The sequence below is a fragment of the Scyliorhinus torazame genome, chromosome 1 (genome assembly GCF_047496885.1).
Source record: "Scyliorhinus torazame isolate Kashiwa2021f chromosome 1, sScyTor2.1, whole genome shotgun sequence".
In the NCBI taxonomy this organism is placed as follows: Eukaryota; Metazoa; Chordata; class Chondrichthyes; order Carcharhiniformes; family Scyliorhinidae; genus Scyliorhinus; species Scyliorhinus torazame.
Window position 1 is genome coordinate 112,127,318 of NC_092707.1, and position 13,531 is coordinate 112,140,848.

At 46.1% G+C, this 13,531-nt stretch overlaps 1 protein-coding gene across 3 annotated transcripts in view; it reads right to left on the minus strand.

Moving 5' to 3' along the window:
- dgcr2 (DiGeorge syndrome critical region gene 2) overlaps positions 1-13,531 on the minus strand; it is an 85,455-nt gene that overhangs the window by 41,178 nt on the left and 30,746 nt on the right. For all 3 annotated transcript variants that reach the window (XM_072499938.1, XM_072499949.1, XM_072499928.1), the window contains exons 4-7: positions 7,224-7,349; positions 5,107-5,317; positions 4,036-4,118; positions 3,542-3,724 (exon numbers count right to left, since the gene is read on the minus strand). In XM_072499938.1, coding sequence (XP_072356039.1) covers positions 3,542-3,724; positions 4,036-4,118; positions 5,107-5,317; positions 7,224-7,349 — 603 coding nt within the window. The remainder of the gene's footprint in view (positions 1-3,541; positions 3,725-4,035; positions 4,119-5,106; positions 5,318-7,223; positions 7,350-13,531) is intronic.

Below are 13,531 nucleotides of genomic sequence, written 5' to 3' on the forward strand. Positions count from 1 at the left end.
AACGGGGAAGGAGGTATCAACAGTATTATCAAGCGACACAAACTTAGCAATAACCTGTTCGCCAACGCTCAGTTAGGATTCCACCAGGGTCACTCAGCTCCTGACCTCATTACAGCCTTGGTTCAAACATGGACAAAAGAGCTAAACTCCAGAGTGAGTTGAGAATGACTGCCTTTGACATCAAGGCAGAATTTGATAGAGTATGGAACCAAGGAGCCGTCGCAAAACTGGAGTCAATGGGAATCAGTCAGAAAACTCTCCAATGGTTGAGAGTCATACCTGGCATAAGGGAGATTACTGTGGTTGTACAAGGTCAGTCATCACTGCAGGAGTTCCTCAGGGCAGAGTCCTTGGGCCAACCATCTTCAGCTGCTTCATCAGTGACCTTCCTTCCAACATAAGGTCAGATGTGGGTACGTTCGATGATGATCGCACAATGTTCAGCACTCCTTAGACACTGAAGCAGTCCACATTCAAAAGCAGCATGATCTGGACAATATCCAGGCTTGGGCTGACAAGTGGCAAGTAACATTTATGCCACAGAAATGCCAGGTAATGACCATCTCCAATAAGAGAAAATCTAACCATCGCCCCTTGGCATTACCATCACTGAATTCTCCACTGTCAACATCCTGGAGGTTTCCATTGACCAGAAATTGAACTGGACTAACCATATAAATACTGTGGCTATAAATGCAGGTCAGAGGCTAAGAATCTTGCATTGAGTAACTCACTTCCTGACTCCCCAAAGCCTGTCCACCACCTACAAGTCACAAGTCAGGAGTGTGATGAAATACTCCCCACTTTCCTGGACGAGTGCAGCTCCAAGAACACTTAAGAAGCTCAAAAACATTCAGGACAAGGCTACCTGCTTGATTGGCACCCCTTCCATAAACATTCACTCCCTCCACCTCCGACGCACAGTAACAGCATGTAACATCTACAAGATGCACTGCAGGAACTCACCAAGGCTCCTTAGGCAGCACCTTCCAAACCAACAACCACTACCATCTAGAAGGACAAGGGCAGCAGATACATGGGAACATCACCGCTTGGAAGTTCCCCTCCAAGTCACTCATTACCCTGCCTTCCTTCACTTGGTTGGGTCAGAATCCTGGAACACCCTCTCTAACAGCACTGTGGGTGTACCCACACCACATGGACTGCAGTGGTTTAAGATGGAAAACCTTCTCAAGGGTAATTAGGAATGAGCAACAAATGCTGGCCTAGCCAGCGAAGCCTACATCCCGTAAAAATGAAAACAAAAAGCTGAATGCCAGAAATGGTGAGTGCGACTGCTCTTGACATCAAGGCAGCATTTGACCGAGTTTGGCATCAAGGAACCCAATCAAAACTAGAGTCGATGAGAATCGGGGAAAACTCTCCACTGGTTGGAATCAAACCTGGCATAAAAGGTGACTGTTGCAGTTGGAGGGCAATCATCTCAGCTCCAGGACATCACTGTAGAAGTTCCTCAGGATAGTGTGCTAGGCCCAATGTCACCTGCTTCCTTCAATCACGAGGTCAGATGTTCGCCGATGACTATTCAATGTTCAAACACCATTCGGGACGGCTCACCAACTGAAGCAGTCCTTGTCCAAATGCAGCAAGACCTGGACAATATCCAGGCTTGGGCTGACAAGTAAACATTCCATAGAATCCATAGTGCAGAAGGAGGTCATTCAGCCCATCGGGTCTGAACAGACAACGAGCACCCTACCTCGGTCCACTCCCGTGCCCTATCCCCGTAATCCCATCTAACCTGTACATCTTTGCACTGTGGGAGGGAATCGGAGCACCCAGAGGAAACCCACACAGACACAGGGGCAATCTGCAAACTCCACACAGTAACGAAGGCCAGAATTGAACCTGGGACCCTGGTGCTGTGAGGCAGCAGTGCTAACCACTGCACCACCCAACAAGTGCCAGGAAGTGATCATCTCCAACAAGAGAGAATCTAACCATTGTCACATGATATTCAATGGCATTGCCATTGAATTCCCGAGTCAATATCCCGGGGGTTGCCATTGACGAGTAGCCTAACCAGACTAGCCATATAAATACTGTGGTTACCAGGACAGGTCAGAGGCAAAGAATCCTGTGGTGAGTAACTCACCCCCTGTCTTTCCAAAACCTGATGTGGAGATGCCGGCGTTGGACTGGGGTGAGCACAGTAAGAAGTCTTACAACACCAGGTTAAAGTCCAACAGGTTTGTTTCAATGTCACTAGCTTTCGGAGCGTTGCTCCTTCCTCAGGTGAATGAAGAGGTATGTTCCAGAAACATATACAAGTTGCCAGACAATGCTTGGAATGCGAGCATTAGCAGGTGATTAAATCTTTACAGATCCAGAGATGGGGTAACCCCAGGTTAAAGAGGTGTGAATTGTGTCAAGCCAGGACAGTTGGTAGGATTCCGCAGGCCAGATGGTGGGGGATGAATGTAATGCGACATGAATCCCAGGTCCTGGTTGAGGCCGCACTCATGTGTGCGGAACTTGGCAATGAGCTTCTGCTCGGCGATTCTGCGTTGTTGCGCGTCCTGAAGGCCGCCTTGGAGAACGCTTACCCGGAGATCAGAGGCTGAATGCCCTTGAATGCTGAAGTGTTCCCGACTGGAAGGGAACAAAACCTGTCCACCACCTACAAGACACAAGTCAGGAGTTTAATGGAATTCGCACCACTTGCCTGGATGAGTGCAGCTCCAACAACACTGAAGAAGCTCAACACCATCCAGGACAAAGCAGCCCACGTGGCTGGCACCCCTTCTACAAAATATTCACTCCCTCCACCACCAACGATCAGGAGCAACAGTGTGTATGATCTATAAGACTGCAGGAACTCATCAAGGATTCCACGACCACTGCCGTCTAAAAGGACAAGAGCAGCACACATGGGAATCCCACCACCTGGAGGTTCCATTCCAAGTCATTCGCCACCATGACTTGGAAATATATCGACCATTCCTTCACTGTCGCTGGGTCAAATTCCTCGACTTCCCTCCATAGCAGCACTATGTATCATAACCTCAGGGGTTGCAAAGTTTCAAGAAGGCAACTCTCAAGGGCACTTGAGTGTAGGCAATAAATGCTGGTCAAGTCAGCGATGCTTACATCACTCAACTGAATAAAAAAAACTCAGGAGTAAATAAAGACAGCTGTGATGCCTCACGACCAAAAGTGGCCATCTTGCATGTTAGCATGGACAAACCCGAACTGAACTCCAGGAATAGGAGAGAACGGGAGATTTATTTTGGGCCACCGCCCAGTGACCTTTTCTTCTGTGGTCTGCCGTAATATAACACTGCAGTAGGAGAATTGTTAATAGTTTAATAAACGTGTTAAAGCTATCTTCATGTCTGAACCTTCCTTTGTCAGAGTGCACATCAAGGAAGCAGCTTATGCTATGTCAAGAGCATAACAAAACACATACGGCAAGCCGACAAGTATGTGATTCAGGTAATCACCCCCCACCCCCCCCCCCCTCGCCCCCACCACCCCACACCCCCACCACCCCCCCCACACACCCCAAGAGTGCACTCACTTCTCTTGCAAAGAAATGCTGACTTTTCATTGCAGTTCTCTGCATACCAGCTGTGTAAGCCACGGTGTCGCAGGCTGGGGAAGTGGGAGCATTGGAGCTGAGCGCACAATACATTTTCCTGCTCAGAGATGGTCATCCCAAAAAACGTTACTTTCTCCGGGGGAAGGAACACTTCTGAGGAACCTACGGAATTAAGCAATCACTCGTGAAATGCAAAAATGAAATTGAATTTTGTAGCAAATAAGGGCTGCTGCAGGTGTCTCACGTGGAGGGGGGGGGGGGGGGGAAAGAGTGCAGACGCGAGGGACACGTGGGGGATGGGGGGGAAAGGAGCGCAGCAGCAGGACGGACAGCTGTGTCAGGTGGGCACCGCGGGTGCACAAGGGTTGCAAATCGCCAGGGCTGCGCCAGGGGGATGGGGAGAGAAGAGCGACGGTCGCGTGGGTGAGCTACAAAATCTCACGGAGGGATGGGGCACCCTCTTGCATACTTACTACTCTTGTAGGCTACTTCCCACTGGCCCTGGAGTGAGGTGTGGCTTCGGTTGGTTACCATGTATTGATAGCCAACCCAGAACCTGGAAAATAAAGGATGCCGCAGATGGAAAACACATTCATTCCCTCCAATTACAGTTCCGTACGGAAAGCTGTTTCACAAGCTTGAGGCTGATGGAAGTGACAGTCAGTACCAGATTGGGTTTAAAAAAAGAAAAGTTTAGGACAGAAAAAAAGAGTGAGTCCCGGTTAATATTTGTTTTTTTAGACTGGATGATTAGGTAGGGTTAGCGAGATAGAGAGGGGGAGGGTGGGCCTCAGTATGGTGCTCTTTCAGAGGGTCGGTGCAGACTCAATGGGCCGAGTGGTCTCCTTTTGCACGGTGGGAAATTTATGGTTCTAATTTTATGATGGTGGATAGTGGGGTTCGTAAGGGTTAATGCTAGAACCACTAATTTTGATATATATATATAATATAAATAAATGATTTGAATTTCAATATTTCCCAATGATACCAAACGTGTGTGTGGGAGACGGCGAAGGTTGTACAATCACAGGTAATAGGGCAGAAATCGGCTGGCAGAATGGGCTGACCAATGACGGACAGTCTTCTCTGCTCCAGCAAAAAACCAAGCCTATCCAACCTCTCTTCACAAGTTGAATGTTCCATCCCAAGCAACATCCTGATGATTCCCTTTTCTTTATTTTTTTATCATTTTGATCCATGGATGCTTAATGGGCATATATCTTTAAGTCAAGCACCCACCGTCTAAAGTCCCCTCTCAGTCCACTCCCACCCACTGCACACCTGCAGCTCCATCTTTCCCCAATATTCACCCGCTCACTCTTATCCCCAACTTTTCCAACCCGCTCTCCCCCCCGCCCCGCACCTTCCCACTCACCCGTATGACCTTGGCCCTCAATTCCTCTCCCCTTTTATTGTGGCCTTCTTTCATCACCCTTACCCCCACTCCTCTTGCCCATATTCCCCTCACTTTCACATCCCTTGTCCCTCATTCCTCTTCCTTCGCTTCGCACCCCCACCCAAAGCCTTTGTTCATCTAGTCTCACCTGCGTTGGTCCTTTTGGCTCACTGGATGTTCCTCCAGATCCCATTCTTCTGCCAGTATGAATCGCAGCTCCTGGTCAGTTGTGAAGGTGGCCAGTGATCCATTTGCTTGCTGACATTTCTGGACTGCATCCCAATAATTCTCACTGTTCAAATACACTCGGTAACAGCTTGCTGTCCCTTCATAGTGATGCCAGCCTGTTGGGCACTTCCCTATCAACAAGAAGAAGCTCAATTTGACTGGCTCTCGTATGACACTATAATGGAGAGGTATGCAGCATGTAAAATTTAGCAAAGGGTGCTCTATATCCACACGAGAAACACCCTGCAGCAATGCAATATAGGAAGCCATTTAGCCCACTGAGGCTTTTTTTTCTCTTTTGAATAGCTATTAAGCTAGTCCCACTTCCGCATTCATTCCCCTTTCCCCAAAATATTTCTCCTGCAATTAGTTATTCAATTCTCTTTTGAAAGCGAATACTGAATCCCCACCCATCAGCCTGTCGTGCAGTGAATTTCAAATCCTCATTTTTTTTAATGCATTGGTGGGATCTGGGCATCGTTGTACAGGCCAGCATTTATTTCCAATCCCTGATTACTCTTGAACTGAGTGGCTTGCCCGGCCATTTCAGAGACAACCACACTGCTGTGGATCTGGGGTTGCACGTAGGCCAGGTAAGGATGGCAGATATCCCTCGTTAAAGGGCATTAGGGAACCAGATGGGTTTTTACAACAATTGACATTGGTTTCATGGTCAACATTCGTCTTTTAATTCCAGACTTACTTAAAAAAAAACAGAATTCAAATTCCACTGTGCCGTGGTGAGATTTGAACCAGGAGCCAGTTAAGAAGTCCACAATACCACTGTCCCACCACTTCCCTCTGTAACTCACTGTCATCAAACCGTAAACCATTGAAATCAATTTCCCTCCATTTACTCTGTCCAAACATTAATGTTTTAAATAACTCTCACCAAGCCATTTCTACCAGAAGCAGCACTGGTCCATAATAATACACCACAGTATCGTATGGGTCGGCGCCAGCAGGACTCTGGGCCCGGGCCGGTGCTGGCAGGATGCTGTGCTACGGGTTGGCGCCAGAAGGATGCTAGGCTACGGTTCTGCCCATGTAACATTGGTGGTAGGACAGTGCCCATGTAACATTGGTGGTGGGACAGGTCTGTCACTGCACAACATTGGGGTACAGTCCTGCTCGGTATAAGATTACTCCGTGCCTGCGTGGTTTCCTCCAAGTGATCCAATTTCCTCTCACATTCCCGAAAGATGTGCTTGCTAGGCGAATTGGACATTCTGAATTCTCCCTCAGAGTACCCAAACAGGCGCCGGAATGTGGCGATGAGGGGATTTTCACAGTAACTTCATTGCGGTGTTAATGTAAGCCTACTTGTGACAATAATAAGATTATATAACAAAGACAAAGTGCTGGTCTGTCATTATATAACATGAGTACATTGTACCCAAAATAGTCAGCACCTTCAGGAACTGTACGCCAATGAGAGTCAGCACCTTCAGGAACTGTACCCCAGTGAGAGTCAGCAACTTCGGGAACTGTATCCCAGTGAGAGTCAGCACCTTCGGGTACTGTATCCAAGTGAGAGTCAGCACCTTTAAGAGCTGTACGCCAGTGAGAGCCAGCACCTTCGGGAACTGTATCCCAATGTGAGTCAGCACCTTCGGGAACTGTATCTCAGTGAGAGTCAGCACCTTTAAGAGCTGTATGCTCAATCTCGTGTGGCTGTACGCCGCTTGTCCCTCTAAGAAGTTTAACGCGGACCGCTCGGGGGTCGCGTAACTGTTTAGCATGTGGGAGTATCGTTCGTTATCGGAATTAACCAGACAAATTGCTCCACCAACTAAGAACGGCCATGCTACCCCAGTGAGTCAGCACCTTCAGGAACTGCATCCCAGTGAGGGTCAGTACTTATGACTTCAGAGATAGTATGTAGGAAGAGGACAATATTTAAACTATTAAAATATTGAATTGATGTTTTTGTGGTTCCAAAGCACAAGCTAGTATCCCTCCCTGATACCTGTGAAATAGGATGCTTGGATTTGGAAGGGCAAGGTCATAAGCTTGCGTTAGGGAACAATAACCTACGGGTGAAATGAAATGGCTGGCCCACATTGACGGGGTAGAAGTGTGTCTCTTCAGCTCCTATGCCATGCCCATGTTTCAAGTCCACGGTTTCCTTCACATGCTGTACCCGGTGATCGGCAATTACACCTAACAAGAAAAATAGGCACTTGGTGAAATTAGGACAACCGTTCTAACCACCAAATAACATTGCATTATCAAATAACTTTCAACGTGTTTCAGAAGGAGTAACATAAGACTAGTAGAACATTGGATGAGATCACAGAGCTAGGTTTGAAGGAATGTATTAAACAAGAAACGTTTGGTCGAGTGGAAGAGGGGTTTAGGGATGGAATTCCGATGCTTAAAATCCACGTTGCCACTGATAGTGGAGCAATTGTTAGAATATCAGACCAGACCCCAAACAACTTGCAATTTGTAAAACTGGGAGAAAAGAATACTTCACTCTAGGAGTGATGACTCTGACCAATAGGTATCTTTTATGGTCAAACAAATTTTAATTTAAACACAGAATCAATAGCATTATCAAAGAAATAGCTTTACAATTAACAGTTAAACCTTTCTTAAATTTAAAAAAAACCTTAACTTATGCCCTATACCTTCACTATAAATATTCCAACGAAGCAGCCCAATACAGTTTAAATGGCACTTATAAAGTTAACAAAACAGGTTTACTTGCTGTCCTCTGTCTAGACCCTATGGAGAAAAACTCTTTAAAGAGCAGGTCCAGGACACTTTTATCTCATCAGAACCTTCTGATCAATCCAACAGTATTTGGCAAAACTGCAAACTACAGACAGACCTGGCTCATCCCATGAACTACATAATCTGCATCCCACTAAAATATCCAATGACCTGCTTAAACTAGGATTAAACACAAGCCCTCAAATTACGCCAGGGAATCTCCAGCAATCAAAACAATATCTCAATAGCCATCTACATGTGAACAAGTAAATGGTTAGAAACTATTGTTACCTCACTTTTTACACCTTAAAAAGTTATGTATTTTAAACCAGGGTTTTAAAAAATAAAAATCACACCTCCCCAGCCCCAATCAAAATGAACCAGCAATATGAAAAGAGGGCTTCATTTTTCAACTTTAAATACTATTCATTATTCACCACTACTTTTACATGATTTGATACCTATCTTGTCACATATATGCATGTGAATTTAAGCATCAGAATAGTCCATTTCAGTCTTTCTTTCCCAACTTTTAACGTTTCAATCTTCCCGCATCTCAAAGTTGTGATAAAGCATCTGCAAACACATTTTCTCTTCCTGCTACATTAATAATTTTCAAGTTAAATGGTCGTACCAATAAACTCCACCTTAACAGTCTTGCATTACAATCTTTAAGCATCCCCGGAAACTTCAAATGTAGGAAGTCTCCCGCACACTCACTCCCACCGCCCTTCCCCTCGACTGGGCTCAGCGCGCTCGCTTCCCCCTCGCCCGGGTCTGCCTCGCCCCCCTCTGCTACCCTTTGCCTGCCCTCACGCCTCCCCTCCCCCACCGCCCTATCCCAGCCCCCGCCCTATCCCAGCCCCCCCCCCCCCCCCCGGCGGTTTCCCCCAGGGCACCCTGGGAACCCAGTTTGGGAAATCCTGCCCAAAACCATGAGCTTTTATTTTACGCTATAACCTTTGATGTGCCAACTAATCACATGCCTTATGAAAATCTAAGAATAGCACATAACCTCTTTAATAAAGCTTCTAACATTATTCTATGAAAGATGGTAAGCTAACTAGTGTGTAGTTTCCTGTTTTTGGTCTCTCTTTTTGAATAACGGGGTTACATTTGCTATCTTCCCATCGAATGGAACCATCCCCAAGTTCAAGTAATTTTGGGAAATTAAAATCAACGCATCAATAACTCATTCGTCACTTCTTTCTAGACCTTAGGGTGAAGGCATAGAATTTAACAGTTCATCCGTTTTGTTACAAATGCTACATGCATTTAGATACAGAACCTTAGTTCATCCAATCATTTTTGTAGCATCTAGCCTTATCTGTGGATTTATTTTTACATTTGTACTCCTGTCACCTTCCTGTCATGGTTTGTTTAATCATTTCCCATATTTCCCTTGCTCTCTTGCCTTGTCTCTACGTTTTGGTTTACCACATATTCCCAAATTTGATCCCTTGCCCCCACTGTTGAATTTAAAACACCCTCTAGTTATTCAGTTTGCTAGAACATCAGCCCCAGCACAGTTCAGGTGCAGACCGTCTTCACAGTGCAACTCCCACTTTCCCCAGTACTGGCGACAGTGCCCCACAAACCAAAACCCACTTCTCCCGCACCAGTCTTTGAGCCACGCATTCATTTCTCACATATTTTTGCCTGATATCAATTTGCACATGATTCAGATGTTATCACCATTGAAGTTCCACTTAATTTGGTGCTAGCTCCTCATACCGACTATGGAGAAGCTCCTTCCTCGTCCTGCCCATGTCACTGGTATCTACCTGGATCACGACCAGTGGGTCCTTCTCCTCCTACTGCAAGTGGCTTTCCAGCACCAAGCAGATGTCCCGAACCTGGCAGGCAACATTGTGTCTGGACACACTCTCCTTGCTACAGAGAAGTGTCAATCTCCCTCATTATACAGTCCCCGAATACCACTACATTCTTGTACTCTGCACTTGAATGGTTTCCTCTGCCACAGTGCCATGGCCAATCAACTCATCCACCCTGTAGCTCCCACTCTTATTAAGACAAGCTGAAAGGACCCGAAACCTGTTGGGCAATTGCAGGGGCTAACACTCCTGCCCTCTGGGTCCCCTTCCCTGCCCCAGCTGCAATCACACCCACGTGTCCCTGAACACTTTCCTAAAGACTGTGACTGCATCCTGAAACAAAGCCTCCAGGTAATTCTCGCTTCCTTGGTGTGTCACAATGTCCGCAGCTCAGCCTCCAGCTAAATGACTCTGAGTCGAAGCTCCTTAAGCCGCAGACATGCTCGCCCTGGATAACACCAGTATCCATGAGCTGCAGCCATGACACATCATCTGTCCTGCCATAGGCATGAGCTTTAATTATTTTATTCAATTATTTATTTTTATATATTTATTAATAGTATCACAAATTTCAGTACTATTTCAAACCGTAGGAAAATAGACCATGATCACTTGCCAGATACTCACCAACAGTTCCCCTCTTCACTGAAGGAGAGCAGAAGGCAATTCCCACAGGTTGAAAAAGTTAAATAAAGCAAACAGGCCCATCTCTCCTCACCGAACTCCCCTCAGCTCACCAAACCTCCACACTCAGGTGTGGTTGCACTGCAGTGCTGAGATTGTTTGAGTTATATGTTCCGAACAAAGGGACCAACTGAGTCCAGGTACATAGAACATAACAGCGCAGTACAGGCCCTTTGGCCTTCGATGTTGCGCCGACCTGTGAAACCACTCTACACTATTCCCTTATCGTCCATATGTCTATCCAAAGACCATTTGAATGCCCTTAGTGTTGGCGAGTCCACTACTGTTGCAGGCAGGGCATTCCACGCCCTTACTACTCTCTGAGTAAAGAACCTACCTCTGACATCTGTCTTATATCTATCTCCCCTCAATTTAAAGCTATGTCCCCTCGTGCTAGACATCACCATCCGAGGAAGAAGGCTCTCACTGTCCACCCTATCCAATCCTCTGATCATCTTGTATGCCTCAATTAAGTCACCTCTTAACCGTCTTCTCTCTAACGAAAACAGCCTCAAGTCCCTCAGCCTTTCCTCATAAAATCTTCCCTCCATACCAGGCAACATTCTGGTAAATCTCCTCAGCACCCTTTCCAATGCTTCCACAGCCTTCCTATAATGTGGCGACCAGAATTGCACGCAATACTCCTAATGCGGCCGCACCAGAGTTTTGTACAGCTGCAACATGATCTCATGGCTCCGAAACTCAATCACTCTACCAACAAAAGCTAACACATCGTACGCCTTAACAACCCTCACAACCCTCCTTTCCAGATGATTATACATCCTATCTCTTATAAACCTTTCCAAGATTTTGCCCACAACAGAAGTAAGGCTCACTGGTCTATAGTTACCGGGGTTGTCTCTACTCCTCTTCTTGAACAAGGGGACAACATTTGCTATCCTCCAGTCTTCTGGCACTATTCCTGTAGACAAAGATGACTTAAAGATCAAAGCCAAAGGCTCAGCAATCTCCTCCCTAGCTTCCCAGAGAATCCTAGGATAAATCCCATCCGGCCCAGGGGACTTATCTATTTTCACACTTTCCAGAATTGCTAACACCGCCTCCTTATGAACCTCAAGCCCTTCTAGTCTAGTAGCCTGAATCTCAGTATTCTCCTCGACAACATTGTCTTTTTCCTGTGTGAATACTGACAAAAAATATTCATTTAGCACCTCTCCTATCTCCTCGGACTCCATGCACAACTTCCCACTACTGTTCTTGACTGGCCCTACTCTTACCCTAGTCATTCTTTTATTCCTGACATATCTATAGAAAGCTTTAGGGTTATCCTTGATCCTACCTGCCAAAACTGAGACCTGTGGAAGGCCATTGGAACTGCTCATCGTTCACTAAAACATTCATCAGTCATCCTGTTTCCTGTCACTGAGCTAATTTTGGCTCCATCCCACCACATTCCCTTCTAGGTGACTAGGTGTGTAGATGAAAGTAGTACGGATGATATAGTCTACATTCACTTTAGTAAGGCTTTTGACAAGTTCCCACATGGGCGCCTGATGATGGTGCTAAGAGCACATGGGATCCAGGGCAATTTGGTTAAACTGGATCCAACACCAGCTTAGTGGTAGGAGGCAGAGGATGATGGTTGAAAGTTGTTGTGACTGGAAGTCTGTATCCAGTGGTGTGCCACAGGGATCGGTGCAGGGACCCTTGCTGTTTTATAGTGTGCATTTATGATCTGGATGGGAATGTAGGAGGTACGATAAGTAAATCCACAGATTTGACAAAAATTGGAGGAGCAACGCCTTAGATTACAGGACGATATGGACGGGCTGGTTAGGTGGGCAGCAGAGTGGTAAATGGAATTTAATCATGAAAAGTGTGAGATAATACATTTTGGGAGGACTAACAAGGCAAGGGAACAAACAATGAATAGTCGGATCTGAGTAAGTGCAGAGGATCAAAGGGATTTTGGTGGGCATGTTCACAGAGGCAGCAGGGCAGGTTGACAAAGTGGCTAAGCAGGCCTAGATGATTCTCACTATCATTAACCAAGGCACTGAATATAAAAGCAGGGAGGTTATGCTGGAGCTGTATAAAACGCTGGTTAGGCCACAGCTTGAGTACTGTTGTCACCACACTATAGGAAAGAAGTGATTGCACTGGAGAGGATGCAGAGGAGATTCACCAGGACGATGCCTGGCCTGGATCGCTTCAGCTATCAAGAGAGACTGAATAGGCTGGGTTGTTTTCCCTGGAGCAGAGAAGGCAGAGGGGGGACCAGATTGAGGTACATAACATTATGTGGGACATGGATATGGTGGACAGGAGGTACTTTTTCCCCTTAGTGGAGGGGTCAATAACCAGAGGGCATAGATTTAAAGCAGGAGATTTAGAGGAGAAGTGAGGAAAAACTTTTTCATCCAGAGGGTGGTTGGAATCTGGGACTCACTGCCTGATAGGGTGGAAGATGCAGGAACACGCAATTTTTAAGATGTACTTAGATCCGCGCTTGAAATGCCATTTCATATAAGGCTACGGACCAAATGCTGGAAAATGGGATTAATGTGCTTGGTCAACTCGGACGGGATGGGCCAAAGGGCCTCTTTTCGTGTTGTAAAACTACGATTATCCAATTGCCTGTTTACTTTTCTGACCAGTCTGCCATGTGGATCCTGTAAAATGCTTTACTAAAATCCATATAGACTGCATCCACTGTACTACACTCATCAACCTTCCTTGTTACTTCTTCAAAAAATTCAATTCAGTTAGTAAGGCACAACTTTCTCTTAAAACCATGCTGATGATCCCTGATCAATCTGTGCCCAAGTGATAGTTTATCCTGGCTCTCAAAATTGATTCCAATAATTGGCCCAACACCGAAGTCAGACTAACCTGTCTATAATTATCTGGTCTATCCCTTGTGAAACTATGATACAATATTCACAGACCCCAATCCTCTGATACCTCGCCTGTATCTATTGAGGATCAGAAAATAAATCCTCAGAGCATCCACTATTTCACTCCTGGTTCTCTTGGGGCTGCCTGGCGGTCATGTATTCCCTTTCTGCCTCCATGCCCCTACGCAACCTCTCTGAATGTGCTATCCATATAGCTCTCAGCCTCATGGATGCACCACGGTAACTTCAG